Here is a 12,879-nt window from a genome sequence, read left to right on the forward strand (position 1 = left end):
CAAACGTGCTGTACAGCTTCTGACCTAACTAGACATGTTGAACACTGACATCTGCTGGAAGCTTGAATACTAACAGGCTGTATATGTACTGTATGTATGTACTAATATACAGTCTATAGTGTGTGTGTGTGTGTGTGTGTGTGTGTGTGTGTGTGTGTGTGTGTGTGTGTGTGTGTGTGTGTGTGTGTGTGTGTGTGTGTGTGTGTGTGTGTGTGTGTGTGTGTGAGTGTGTGATTGGTTGGAACCAGGCTGAAATCTGTAATCATCTCTTAATCTCTTTTTCTTGACAAGATCAACGTTGATTTTCCATCAGTCTACTTATCAAAGTCATCAAATGCAAAAGATCAAATATACATCTTTTGAATCGTTTCATGCCAGCGAGATGATTTTTGCTCGAATTGAAGGGAAGAGACTCCTCGTGCTCGCTCGCTTTAATCTCTGTGCGTCTCCACTACTGTAGCTGCTTCTTTCTGATGTAACATATTCATATGTCTGCAAATCAAATGTGGCATGCATCTCAATTAATCCCTCCCTGCTGGGAACATGTCTCTGGGTCCGCCTGCGTAAGCAACACTGTGACGTAACACTGGAGCTGAAGTTTGTCTGCTCAGTATTGTAAAGTGACCCTGGAGCTAAATAAATCCCTCAATACTAGATAACATATATAAATGTTACGTGAATATATATATATATATATTTATATTCATAAACGTGAATATAAATGCATTCTGTGTATGTGTAATGATGCATCTTTAGTAAATACCGAACAATCAGTGTCAAACTGTTTAAATAAAGCAATTTATAAAGATTTATTAACTTATCAGGTACAAAATACAGATAAATAAAACATTGTCATGGTAGTACAGTCTTCCTTGAAAGTTCATTTCTACAGATAATATTGGACTGGAGTGTGCACATGGAATAATGAGGTGGACGAGTTGGAAGGAGCCATTATGTCCTAAATTTTAGTGTTTTACTTTTCTTTCTTTGAATGAAAATCAGCTTGGGCAGAACTGGCAGAGATGGCTTGCTTTAAAAAAACATTAATATGAGGGTACTTCAGTCCAATAATATGTCGTACTTCATCACATGTGGCTTACTGTATAAAAATATCAAACCCGTCATTAGCACACTGCTCAGAGTGAAATTAAGAGCAGTTTGTAGGACTGAGTAAAGAGAACAAACCATCCATGACATTTCACCATTTCACTGGTGAAAAGTGCAGACTGCTGAACCATGAGCAATGCCAAAGCAAATTTTTTGAGGTATTGGAAGTTGACATGACCCCATTTCTTCAGCTGTATGGAGCCTCCATGCAGGGATACTTAAAGCCAGTGTTTCTTAACCCTGGTCCTGGGGATCTACTACATGGGGTGAAGTTCTATTGTGATTTACTCGACAGATATTGCTGGAATGATCGTTTTTTCATTTCATTTTCATTGGAAAAAAATAGAATTTTGTGTGATTGATTGATGTGATTGTTGCTGAACCAAACAAACATGTTGTGTTACATCTGGAGAAAATGATTTATATGCCGGCGCATCGCTGTAGCACCACAAAGCCGGCAGATCCGCCCCTGGGACCTTCCTGCTGCGAGGCAGCAGAGCTAACCACCGCACCATCACAATACCATGCATGTTTTAAATGTTTCCCAACTTCACAAACATGCAGGGCAGCTGGTCTTCAGGACCAGGGTTGAGAAATGCTGCTTTAAGCCAACCAGATCACATGACCAGAGTGGGTTGGACATAGCAAAGATTACTGAAATTAGGCTACAAATATGCCCGGTCTGTCAGTCTGTCATACAGGTATTAAGTCTTTTTTAACTGGGAAGAAGTCCCACGTCAAACCATCACCATATGGGGCATGTCCCGAGGGGAGGAGCACACGCGTCACCCAGTGACTAGAGGAAAAGGGTGAAGCACAACAGCAGTTAGAAGATAGATGATGTTTGGCCGTCTTAACAGAAAATCATTACAAACATCAGATACACACCTTCTCTTCTCCACGCCAAAGAAGACCTTCCAGTTATTGAGCTGGCCATGGTTGAAAGGGTTTCGGTATACCTGGCAGAGCAAAGAAAAAGAAAAGGAGCGATTTAAAACCTATTAAAGAATTAATTATTCCCTGTTTTAATTGAGGGGGTGTGTCTCGTATCACTACATGAATTAATTCGACATATCTAACATGCTCACCTTTCCTCGTTTCTCAATCCGCTTTTTTTCTTTGCTGTTAATGTGTCTTTCTATGCTGGTCTCTCCCCTCGATATGAGAACCGCATGCCAAATCGTCAGAGCTCCCAGGGCCACTCCCACTGTGCTAGAAGAACAGAGCGCACTTCATTTGATCCATGTCTCCACTCGATACTACACACTGACAGTTAACTGCATGTAATTTGTAGTACACCGTGTTTGGAGCTGGTATGAAGTACATCGGTGTAGTTAACTGTTTTGAGGAAGAGTCTCACAGACGTGTGAATCAAATTACGAAGTTAGAGTGCCTCTGCCAATCAAACTTGAGGCAAACAATTAGTATTATTGTGGTTGTGAGCAAAGAGGTGTGCTGAATGATGTCACTTATCAGGTGTGAACACACTACATGCATAAACTTGCTTGTTTACTGTGTAATATGTACTTGGGCATCAGTGCGTGGCTCCGTGTATGCAAAGCAGCATTTCTTACCTGGTAAGCACCCACATGTAGATGATGCTCTTATGAATCACCTTATCCTTAAAGGTGTACGGAGGTGCAGGTGTCTGATAGTTGGTCTTGACATGAAATAAGAACAGCACATGTTACAGAACTAGTGGATAATAACAACACAGAGGCTTAATCGTGTTATTGTGAGTGTACTTTTTGAGGCCGTACCTGGCCGGGAGGGAGAAGCCCTATAAGAAGTCCCATCCCTGTTACTGGCACCCCTGGTTTGTCCATATCCAAATGCTTGAAGCGCTAATGGAACAGCCCGCGTACACAAACCCGAGTGTTAAAGACAGAAACAAGGAAGCGTCAGTGAAGAAGAGTTACACCCCGACACCAGACACCAGACACCAGACATACAGGAAAAGAAACAGACAAATCCCAACAAGCCTGATGAGGACAAAACGCCAAGCAGGCCGGCAACAGCGGTCCGACAGTGTGGCACGAGTCTGAGCATCTCACCTCTATAGCATTGTATGCATCGAGGAAAAGGTTTCTGCCACTGATGCTACAGTAGACACAGCCCAAGGTCATGAAGAGGCAGAAGGAGAAGAAGTAACGGTGGTTAAAGTGGCCCACGCAGTTATTCAACCAGGCTGAGAAGATGAAATTAAGGAAAACTATCATCTCTTCATAGTCAGATTATGTGATTTCTGACAGTACAAAACAAATACTTGAAATAACTGTTGGCACAAAAGGATACGGCAATGATGGTCCATTTTCAGAATGCACCTGCAAACGAAAAAGAAGATACTGAATCTCATATTTAAACAAAACAACTCTGCAGGTCCATTGTATTCCCCTGAGCAGTCCACTGGATCCTCATCAACAAAGACAGGGACTGATTACTTATAGATACCAAAATGAAAGTCACATCTCTCACATCATTTTTACAGACATGGCTCCATCCTTAAGAAAGATTACTATCTTTACAGCACTGCGATAATCTGCAGAGGGGTACTGGGAACACAATTCTACACCTTTCTCAATTAGATCAGCTACTTAATTAGTTAAATTAGTTTTGAAAATGCAGTGACTATAGGACCAAATAGTTTTAGTGGTCGAAACAGCATAGATAAAATATATGGATCAAATTTGAAAGGCAGGAAAACGCCTAATACTCCTAAAACTACTATAACAGAGGAGGAACATCAACGTTGACTCACCTGTTACAGATACCACAGTGGTGTGTTCTTGCTGGTTTGGGCATGATGCATTTTTTGCAGACTGCCACAAATGGACTGTCGTTTTTTTCCTGATTGAAGGAAGACATTTTGGTTGAATTTTGAATTGATTTGATTCAAACCCAGATTAGAGGAGTAACTTGTGGCTCTGCAGAGAAACGTAGGGTATGTCTTACTGTAGGGGGGTACCCAGGGGAGGTCTTGGTGGCCTTGTAGTAATGGAAAGCAATCATGACGAGGTTCCAGTGTCCGTAACAAAGGTGCCAAACGATCCATGGAGGCGAGTATGTGTTGAGGGCGAAAGGCAGAAGGACCACATAGGCTACTCCAAGGATGGAGCTGGTCAGTATCACCACCAGAAAAACAAACACCTGCCAGACAAAAACAGGGGACACCACCGGGGGAGAGACTTCTTCAGAGAAAAACTTAATAACTCCATAAAACTCACTGTAAGCACACAGACAAACACACACTCACCGTGCCAAACCAGCGGGTCACATAATCCACAGTCCAGAACACCGGTTCAAACACTGAGTCGAAAACCACATCCGAGTCTGTGAGGGAGTTAAAGTAAAGTGACTGCACAAGCAGACTCATGTAAGCCCATATTTCCCTAATCCACAGAGGCATTCTGTTCTTTCCTCTCCTGGTCCATGACCGTAACCGCACACAGCACAGCAGGTGCAGCACTGAGCTGGGACACCACCGCATCCTGCATCTGTCACACACACACACCTGTAAGGACAATAAAGAAACAATAAGCAATAGACAGACTTGTAACACTTGTAATGTGTAATACATCTATGTACAACAAAAAAGCATATAGCACAATCTGTGAATAATTTGCCAGTTAATCAATTCATTGTTTGGCCTAAAACAAATAGCAAAATACAGAAAAGTGTCCACTATTAGGCCTGTAACTGTTATAAGAGTCCAAAACCCCCAAAATATTAAATTTACTATCAGCAAAGACATAGAAAGCAGCACATCCTTAAAAATGAGAAGCTGTACACACACAATATTTGGCATTTTAGCACAAGACATGATTAAAACAATACATAGATTATCAGAATAGTTGCTAATTAATTAATCTGTAATCTGACCAATCCTTCCAGCGTTTTAATTATATCAAATATCCTGAACGATGAATTTGGGAGTTGGATAGTTGTTTGGCAGTTTAGTTGTTTATATAACTTGTCTGTGGCAATTTAATTCAAAGGTGTGGATGAAATCAGAAATATAGAGGGAACCACATTGCCTTATATAATGAAAACAAGTGGCTGCTTATGGCAATGCATGGCAAAAAGAAAAAAGACCCAGACAGACAGACAGTCAGTCAGACAGACAGACAGACAGACAGACAGACAGGCAGACAGCAGTCTGGCTGTGCTGCATTCCTGACAGGGTGGAGAACGTGCAGCTACCTGGGCAGAGAGGGGCAGTTAACCTGAAGTGGAGCTCAATTCATCAGGCAATGTTGGGATATTCAAAGACAGCTGCGAGGCAACAAGCTAAAGGGTCGACCCAGAAAATAAACGTGTTAATTCATCTGTGTTGCACTCTGCTGTCAACAGTCTCACAGAATCCCAACGCTCCCAAATCCCTTTTGTTTGGATGTCAGTCAGTGTTTTCCAATTCAAATATCCGACGCTGTGTGCTGCGTTCTTGTATTTAATAACATTTCAGGTGTATTTTAGGGAATACTCACTGTTCTACGAAGGCAAAAAACCCGCCGAAACCCTCCCTCCCGTCGACATTTTCAAAAGGAAGGCAAAAACCGGGATAATTGCCACATACTAGCGGAGGAAGAGCAGTGTCAGAGACCTTCTGTGACAGTGAGCAGATCTGAATCTTGATCCGGTGTTTGTGCGCATGCGCCCGAGGAGCGGCGAAAGGCATCATGGTAGTCTGAGTCAGGAAGTACTGACAGACATGGCTGGTTTCTCCAGAAATTAACATTTATGTGGCTCGGTTTTATATGTTATACGCCTCTAAATGTACACTCACGTAAACAGGCGTGCTACGGTTACTTTATGTCATCAATAGAAGGGTAACAAGCTGGGGGTCGGCGACTGTAGTTTTGTGGATTCTGGGATTTGAAGTTCTTACACGCAGGGCTCCGCTAAGCTGCACTCGCACGCCTGTTTTCTCGCCATGTGGAGCGTCTAGGGAGCGGGTAGCTGTCTGTGTGCGCTGCTGTTTGTCGTCATGTCGTTTTGCTTTAACTTCGACGTTGCAGCACCAACAACAAACCCGGACGACGTGGATGGAAATGAATTACAAAACATAAAGAAAGACAATGCTGCTAAATCTGTGAGTAACGTTAGCTCACTAACATTAGGATCCAGGTTAAGTCACTCAAAAGTACTCAAAGCTGAAGCCAGATTGTAGTTTTCCTGTCACCTTCCAACCATGAATGTCATTATCATTAAACAAACAGATGTGCACATGCAGTGGCTTCATATGGTTTTATGAAGGCTGTGTGCAGAGAAAGGGCACCAGGCTTAGTCTGTTACTGTTGCACTCATATCTATAACAATTCAAAAGAGCCTTGCAGTAAGGCTTAGAAGAAAAGAGAGCAAAACATTAAAACTGTAGTTAAAGAATTGCACCTGGAAGTTAATCCTTTTATAAAAGTCTTAACTCAAGATCCACTCACTACTGCACTAATTAGTCTCCATTACATATATAAGCTTAGATTCAGTGGGGTTGTTAACAGTTTGTTAAACAGATCTGCAAAAAATTAATGCATAAATGGAATTGAGATGATAAAACCTCTTTGATCAACTCCTTTTTAAAAAGAAGAAGGTTTATGTTGTTTGAATTTGCATGAATTATTGTGGTATTCACCGATAACAATACCAAGTAAAATGATTTCATTTTACAGGCAAGAGTTTAGAATAAATTAAAAGGATAGAATAGGGTCTATTTATTGAGCTAGATGGAGATAGATAGATAAGACAGATCTGTCCTCTGTGTCGGTAGATGCAGAGAAGAATTTGCCTCTCAAATGGAGCCTCCGTACTAATACGCACAGACACACCATAAAAATACAATACTTGTTTCATTCAGTCATTTCCACTGAATTAATTAACAAGACAAATTATTCTGTTAGGCGTGAATCCACTGCAGACCACAGGTTCATAGTCTCTTTATGCCAAGAGAGCAGAGGCATGACAATAAAAATTCACACTGGAAATCTTATGTTGAATGAATGAGTTGTTATTGTTATATTAGACACCACAAGCTCTGACGCAACAAATAAAACTCTGCAGGCATTTTTATCTAAACTCCGATGGGTGAGACTACACGAGCAGTTTGATCAACAGATCCACATGTGATTTTTGCAAACTGTGTTACAGTCATACAGTGAATCACATGGCAGATTTGTAACAGTCTCATGTCTCAAGTTCATCAGCCAGCCTTTCAGTCTTTATTCGTCACACACGTTATCGCAGTGAGAACATTAAGTAACTAATAATGCATCAAACTAAATAAAGCAGATGGTCTGTAGTAGCACTATGCAGATTTAATCAAACACAGCACCATCAGTGATCCAAGTTCATGTCCAGAAAGAATCCATTTTAACCAAATCAATCAAAAATAAGTAAGATATTAAAGTGGCAGCTCTAAGATTTGCTCTCTAACCATGAATACTGCTTTGTGTTTTTCAGATGGGGGGTAACGCCAAACCAGCAGAGCCAGTAAAAGAGGCCAAAGAGCACCGTCCACTATCGGGCCCGCAGGTCTGCCCCGAGGATGCTGTCACGGAAACGGTTACCATAGGAACTCTCCCCCCACTTCACTTCCTCAACGAGACAGTTTTCGAAAAGACGGCCGCAGAGAGAGAGGATGGCGAGGAAATTCTGTCTCGCACGGCGGAGCAGAGGTCTGATCTCATCTCTGGCGTGTACGAGGGAGGGCTGAAGGTGTGGGAGTGCACTTATGACCTTCTGGAGCTGGTTGAGAAAGACGGAGAGACCTTTGGGGGGAAGGGAGTTTTGGATTTGGGCTGCGGTGCCGGGCTGTTAGGGATTCTGGCTCTGAAGAGAGGTGCCAGGCAGGTTCACTTCCAAGATTACAACAGTACAGTTATTGATCAAGTCACTGTGCCAAATGTGATACTAAACTGCCAAGAGGGCGATGACGTAGACAGCGAAGACGACACAGAGGGGAGTAACAAGGGGAAAATGCAGGAGAGAGATTGTTGTAAAGTGAAAGAGGTAAAAGACGAGAAGCCACCAGCTAAGAAAAGAGCCGTCGAGCAGCACCCATTACTGGCCAGGTGTCGTTTTTTCTCTGGTGACTGGAGAACATTTCTTGTTTTGGTTAAAAAGGAAGAGCCACAACCCAAATATGATATTATATTCACCTCAGAGACTATCTACAACACCGCTTACTACCCGGCGCTGCACGAGACCCTCCACAGCCTGCTGGCACCGGGCGGACTGGTCTACCTCGCCACCAAATCCCACTACTTTGGTGTAGGTGGTGGACTGCACCTGTTTGAGACGTTCGTGGAGCAGAGGGGGGTTTTCTCTTTGCATCACCTGTGGGATGGAGAAGAAGGACTTCAGAGACACGTAGTAGTCCTACGTTTTAAAAAGGAAAATGAGTAAAGGAGTCCCGGATTTAGTATGAGGAGCCTTCTGCTCTGTTGAAAGGTGATTACTACACAGTTTAACACAAGTAAAGATATCAGGACTTCCTTTCAATCTTCCATATGAAGCTTATAAGTTGTGTGTTAAAGCGACAGTGGTAAAACAAGGAAAAGCTGTAATAAAAGATGCTGTCTCATCTGCTGTTTGCTCTTTGGTTACCTACACCTTCTTTTTACTTCCTATATAGAAATTTGAATATGTCTGCCAGTAAGTGAAGTGCAGTTGAAAGGGGCTGTTACAGGTCTTTAGATGCATGGGGAGGAAAGAAAGGAAATGGGCTCAGTGACCTTTGCGAGTGATTTCCCCAGTGTTCAAACAGCAGCATGAAAGCCAGGCTTGTTTCTGAAGTCCGGCGCAAAATGTCAATTGCAACTTATCCCACCAGCCCAAGGATGTAGTTTGAAAGTGGAGTCTAGAGTCACTGCACATCAATGGTGGGACTCTATGGGGTCTCTGTACCTCTTATTCTGGTAATGGCTCCTCTTGATTCTGTTGGTTTCTACCTTCGGTTAAAGTCACTACATAATCTGGGTGTTTTTTCATTACGCAACAAGAAGTCATGACGCATTATGAGTACATACATCCAGGAAATATGTGCAAATGCACATCCAAGTACAGGAACTATGCTGTGATCTTTTCTACTGCCTGGCCTCCCCTTCTCATCCACATCAAGGAAACCTGTTGAATTAATGTAACAGGGCTTTTTCTGAGGAAGGATACATGAAATCCACACTGGTTTCTCGTATATGAGGTAATTAGGTAAAGAACATGAGTTCTTGAATCGGAGGGTTTTTACAGAGTCCCTGAACAATGAAACAGTCCGCTGGCTGGTTTTACTCTGCTGACCCCGTCACGTTCCCCTGGTTGAACACAGTCAGTATCACATCCCTGTTGTGCTTGGCTGTGACCGCAGAGCAAACAAAGTTATTTTGGGAGCACCGTGCTATTGAATACACCCCTATTAGACCTCACCTGAATAAATGATTCCAGCTACATAGATATTCACACGAATCGATGTCATCCTCAACATGCCCATGACGCACGTAGCACACACTGGCCCGCTGATAAACAATATTTAGCAAAGATAAAACTCTTTTCTAGGAAACAAAGTGTCACCAGCTCAAACATGACTGCGCGTTTTGACACCCACAGCGCGTGGACAGAATTTCCATCTACCTATTATGTGAATATAATGTAGTGCTGAACACTATTTGACTGTTTGACTGCTCATACAAAACACCAAACACGGTTTCTGTTTGCATAGGCCTGACCAGCAAACTTCCAGTGTGACGGCTTCGTCATCGTCTCTCATCTCGACAGCTGTTCATGGCCTGTGGGGGAATTCCTGGTTCCTCCAGTAGACACAGCCTTTCCCCTGCTTACTTTATGGGAACAGGGGGCAGGGCCAGTCAGATGGTTTTCCTCAGAAACTATTATGTGTTGATTCACTGTGAGGGGGCGTGCTGTTCACTCCCACTGTTTCCTTCTTACTGGGAAGTGACTGTCAGGCTTACCGAACGGAGGGAGTGTATGAGAAACAGATAGAGAAGAGGGAGGGAGGCTGATGGGTGATGTGAAAGGTGGTGGTATTTAAGGTTCTTTGCTCTGAATGTCAGACAGTAAGCTGTATCCTTTCTTGGGACTTGGAGGACATGGGAGAGTGAGCAGAACGTGCAGGTGAACTGGGGAGGGATGGCTGCCTGTATATTCATGCAGTGTGGAAGGACTTGCTGCTGATTCAACGGTAAAACATCTTTTTGTTGAGATGGGAATGCTGAAGTGTGTTTAAAGCCTGAGAGCACAGTCCTGGGAGGCCTTCTTGAGGAGATGTATTGTCTGATATATTCAAGATCTGGACAGAAGATTTTCAGTAAATAACAGGGGTAAGTATTTAGGTAGAAAACTAGCTCAGAAAAACTCTGGAGACATTTTTATCTATTATCAGATATGTCCACACAAAACTATGAGCTGCAAACTCTCTACTTGATCTTAAGTTGTGAAGTTTTTCAAACCAACTTCCACATTTTCCAAGCACTGGTAGATGAAGGATGTTAATGCTTAATGGTGTCATACTATGTTAATCGCTCTGATCTTTGTGTGGGAGCTGTTTAAACCAGTCCAGGCTTAGACTGATATCCTCAGAGGGGGTTTTATGTGTGCTAATACGCTGTAGAACTGGTTGTTTCCCAGCACAACTGCCCAAAAAGATAAGCGCTTCCTGAACGTGTTCAGGTGTGGCCTTCCTCGTCAAGTTCATTGTACTGTATTACATGTATCCTAAAAGAATGTAAACTCATGCTGGATAAACCGCAGTGAGTGAGATAACATTGAGGAATAATCTCACCATACTGTCACTGTCAATATTGACTGCAGGCCTTGAATGAGGTGTTTTTTCTAGATGAAGATAGAGATCCTGCGATGCAACACAGGTCGGTTAATGACAAACTTACTTTGGAGGGTTCAAAGATACATCGACCAACTGTATGTCAGTAATCATATTGTCTCAGAGTTCTTTTCCTGGGAGTGTTCGACCATAACTGATGAGTCATGTCATTCCTTGACCGGAGCACTATCACCGTGATCTGATTCTGTGCTTGCATCAGCCCAGTGGACAGACTTTCATTAAGGGCGGTTGTGAAGCATTTTCAGGAATGCTTAGATTGAGAAGATGGTAGGTTTCCTCAAATGACCCTCAAACCCTCCATAGGCTCTGACCACAGCACTGGATCCAATCAATCACAGCTTCATTTTAGAGGTTTGTTTTCCACTTTGGTTTTTATTTCACTTCATGCAGTATTGGGCTCAATCTGTTGCCAATCTGTGAAAAAGTAGATGTTTTGAATTATATATTGTTCCACTGTGTAATGCAAATGTCAGCTCTGACTGGTCACTGTTAAAGATGAACTCTAGCTGCCACTGTTATGGGCTCTTGCTCAATCTTCCAGTGAAAGAAGCGGGACTGACGTTATCATCTCATCATCACCCTGCTTTTCTTGAGAAACGGGTGGTCATGAGTGACTAACCTCAACGTGCTGCTCAACATATAATGCATCATTCATCTTAAACCCACTGACATTGATAATCTCAGATGACTACATGTGGATTTATTAGTCACATGTAGCTTTATTTTGGTTTTATCTCATTAATGCACATAAACAGTTGAAAAGATCATTGTTAATGTAGCACGGGATCCTTGAAGAAGCCATTTTAGGATTAAGAGATTCCCGTGGACCAAATTTTGATAAGTGCTCTACTATGAGAACTGAATTCCATAGATGGTGGCGTCTTCAGGAGTCATCTATGGGCTCAGTTCTTTTGGCATGGTACTTCTTTCTTCTTCTGCTTTACTGCTCAGCGCCAAAGAGCGGAAATCACAACCATCAGACAGCATTAATGTGTTTTTTATTTATTCCAGCAGGTCTTTCTACCTATTACTTTTGTGTGTATGTTTGATACCTACATCAAGCACGTTGGATATGGTTAATAAAATAAATCAAAGTGAATGAATTATTTCCCTCTGTAATTTATTAACACCCATGACACTTGCGACATTTAAGTAATACATTTCACAAGAAAGAGTGAGACACTGATTTTCAGAAATACGAGGTCTATCGTGGCGCATACTTAACCCACACATGTAGACTTCTTTTTTTTTTTCAGATCTAATCTTGTTCCATAAAATCTGCAACCAATCGGGTGATGGCAGCGAGATTAGCTATAAATGATATGATTAGATACGTCAGCCAACATCCTTTAAAAGTACAACATGATGGGAATCATACAAAATTCCCAGCTGTAATTATTTAAGTATAAAATACAAAACAGCTTGTTGGCACATCAACTTCTGGGAGAGGAAGACTCGGTCATAGTTGTAGCAAACCATACTGGTTTAAAGCAGGTCTTTCTGAGGTCCCTGTAGTGTTTCACTGTACACAGGACGCTCCCGAAAACCTTTGTTAGCTCCATGACAGGACTATACATCCTTTACAATCTCCCCCAAGAAATGTCCCACATTAGGTGGTGAGGCCCTCAATCCAAACCCCGTTCGAGGACTGAAGCTACAGAGGTCACGGCTGCTGAATTTGCGCACATATCTCCCATTTGGATTGAACAACATTACAATAGAAGTTTCAGAGTAGTTCTGTTTTTCATCATCCAGACTGGGTCCTAAAGTTTCTGTCCTCCAGACTCCAAACGTGGCTGCGTATACTGTGTGGTGGGCTCCTATTGTACCACTGCATGTGTAGAAAGAGGTATAATAGAAACATTGCTCGCTTGTAGCACATATCAAGGTAATATTAAAGAAAGTTAAATTAAAGGAATAAAGAAAAGAGG

At 42.3% G+C, this 12,879-nt stretch overlaps 2 protein-coding genes across 3 annotated transcripts; one reads left to right on the plus strand and one right to left on the minus strand.

Annotated features, from left to right (window-relative positions):
- Positions 1–795: 795 nt before the first annotated feature.
- Positions 796–4,608, minus strand: zdhhc16a (zinc finger DHHC-type palmitoyltransferase 16a). 2 transcript variants are annotated; one of them, XM_070840996.1, is made up of 10 exons: positions 4,361–4,608; positions 4,060–4,254; positions 3,866–3,954; positions 3,403–3,431; positions 3,162–3,295; positions 2,868–2,951; positions 2,682–2,767; positions 2,196–2,319; positions 1,996–2,066; positions 796–1,903 (listed from the first exon to the last, which is right to left on the minus strand). In XM_070840996.1, exons 1-10 carry the CDS (start codon positions 4,592–4,594, stop codon positions 1,801–1,803), a joined length of 1,149 nt encoding a protein of 382 aa, XP_070697097.1. In that variant the 5' UTR covers positions 4,595–4,608; the 3' UTR covers positions 796–1,800. The 2 variants fall into 2 exon arrangements, with proteins under 2 accessions (XP_070697097.1, XP_070697098.1); XM_070840997.1 differs by lacking the exon at positions 2,868–2,951.
- Positions 4,609–6,073: 1,465 nt separating this feature from the next.
- Positions 6,074–8,663, plus strand: mettl18 (methyltransferase 18, RPL3 N3-histidine). Its single transcript, XM_070841322.1, has 2 exons — positions 6,074–6,196; positions 7,558–8,663. Exons 1-2 carry the CDS (start codon positions 6,092–6,094, stop codon positions 8,500–8,502), a joined length of 1,050 nt encoding a protein of 349 aa, XP_070697423.1. The 5' UTR covers positions 6,074–6,091; the 3' UTR covers positions 8,503–8,663.
- The last annotated feature ends 4,216 nt before the right edge of the window (positions 8,664–12,879 follow it).

This window comes from Pempheris klunzingeri, chromosome 12 (genome assembly GCF_042242105.1).
Source record: "Pempheris klunzingeri isolate RE-2024b chromosome 12, fPemKlu1.hap1, whole genome shotgun sequence".
NCBI classification, from domain to species: Eukaryota; Metazoa; Chordata; class Actinopteri; order Acropomatiformes; family Pempheridae; genus Pempheris; species Pempheris klunzingeri.

Excerpts from the sequence above, each read along its gene's own strand:
- zdhhc16a (XM_070840996.1), bottom strand. The coding sequence starts at position 4,594 with ATGCGGTGGTGTCCCAGCTCAGTGCTGCACCTGCTGTGCTGTGTGCGG. Across the intron at positions 3,432-3,865 it reads CACTGTGGTATCTGTAACAG|GTGCATTCTGAAAATGGACC; the intron begins GTGAGTCAACGT and ends TTTCGTTTGCAG. Across the intron at positions 2,768-2,867 it reads GGCTTCTCCCTCCCGGCCAG|ACCAACTATCAGACACCTGC; the intron begins GTACGGCCTCAA and ends TTTCATGTCAAG.
- mettl18 (XM_070841322.1), top strand. The coding sequence starts at position 6,092 with ATGTCGTTTTGCTTTAACTTCGACGTTGCAGCACCAACAACAAACCCG. Across the intron at positions 6,197-7,557 it reads AAGACAATGCTGCTAAATCT|ATGGGGGGTAACGCCAAACC; the intron begins GTGAGTAACGTT and ends TGTGTTTTTCAG.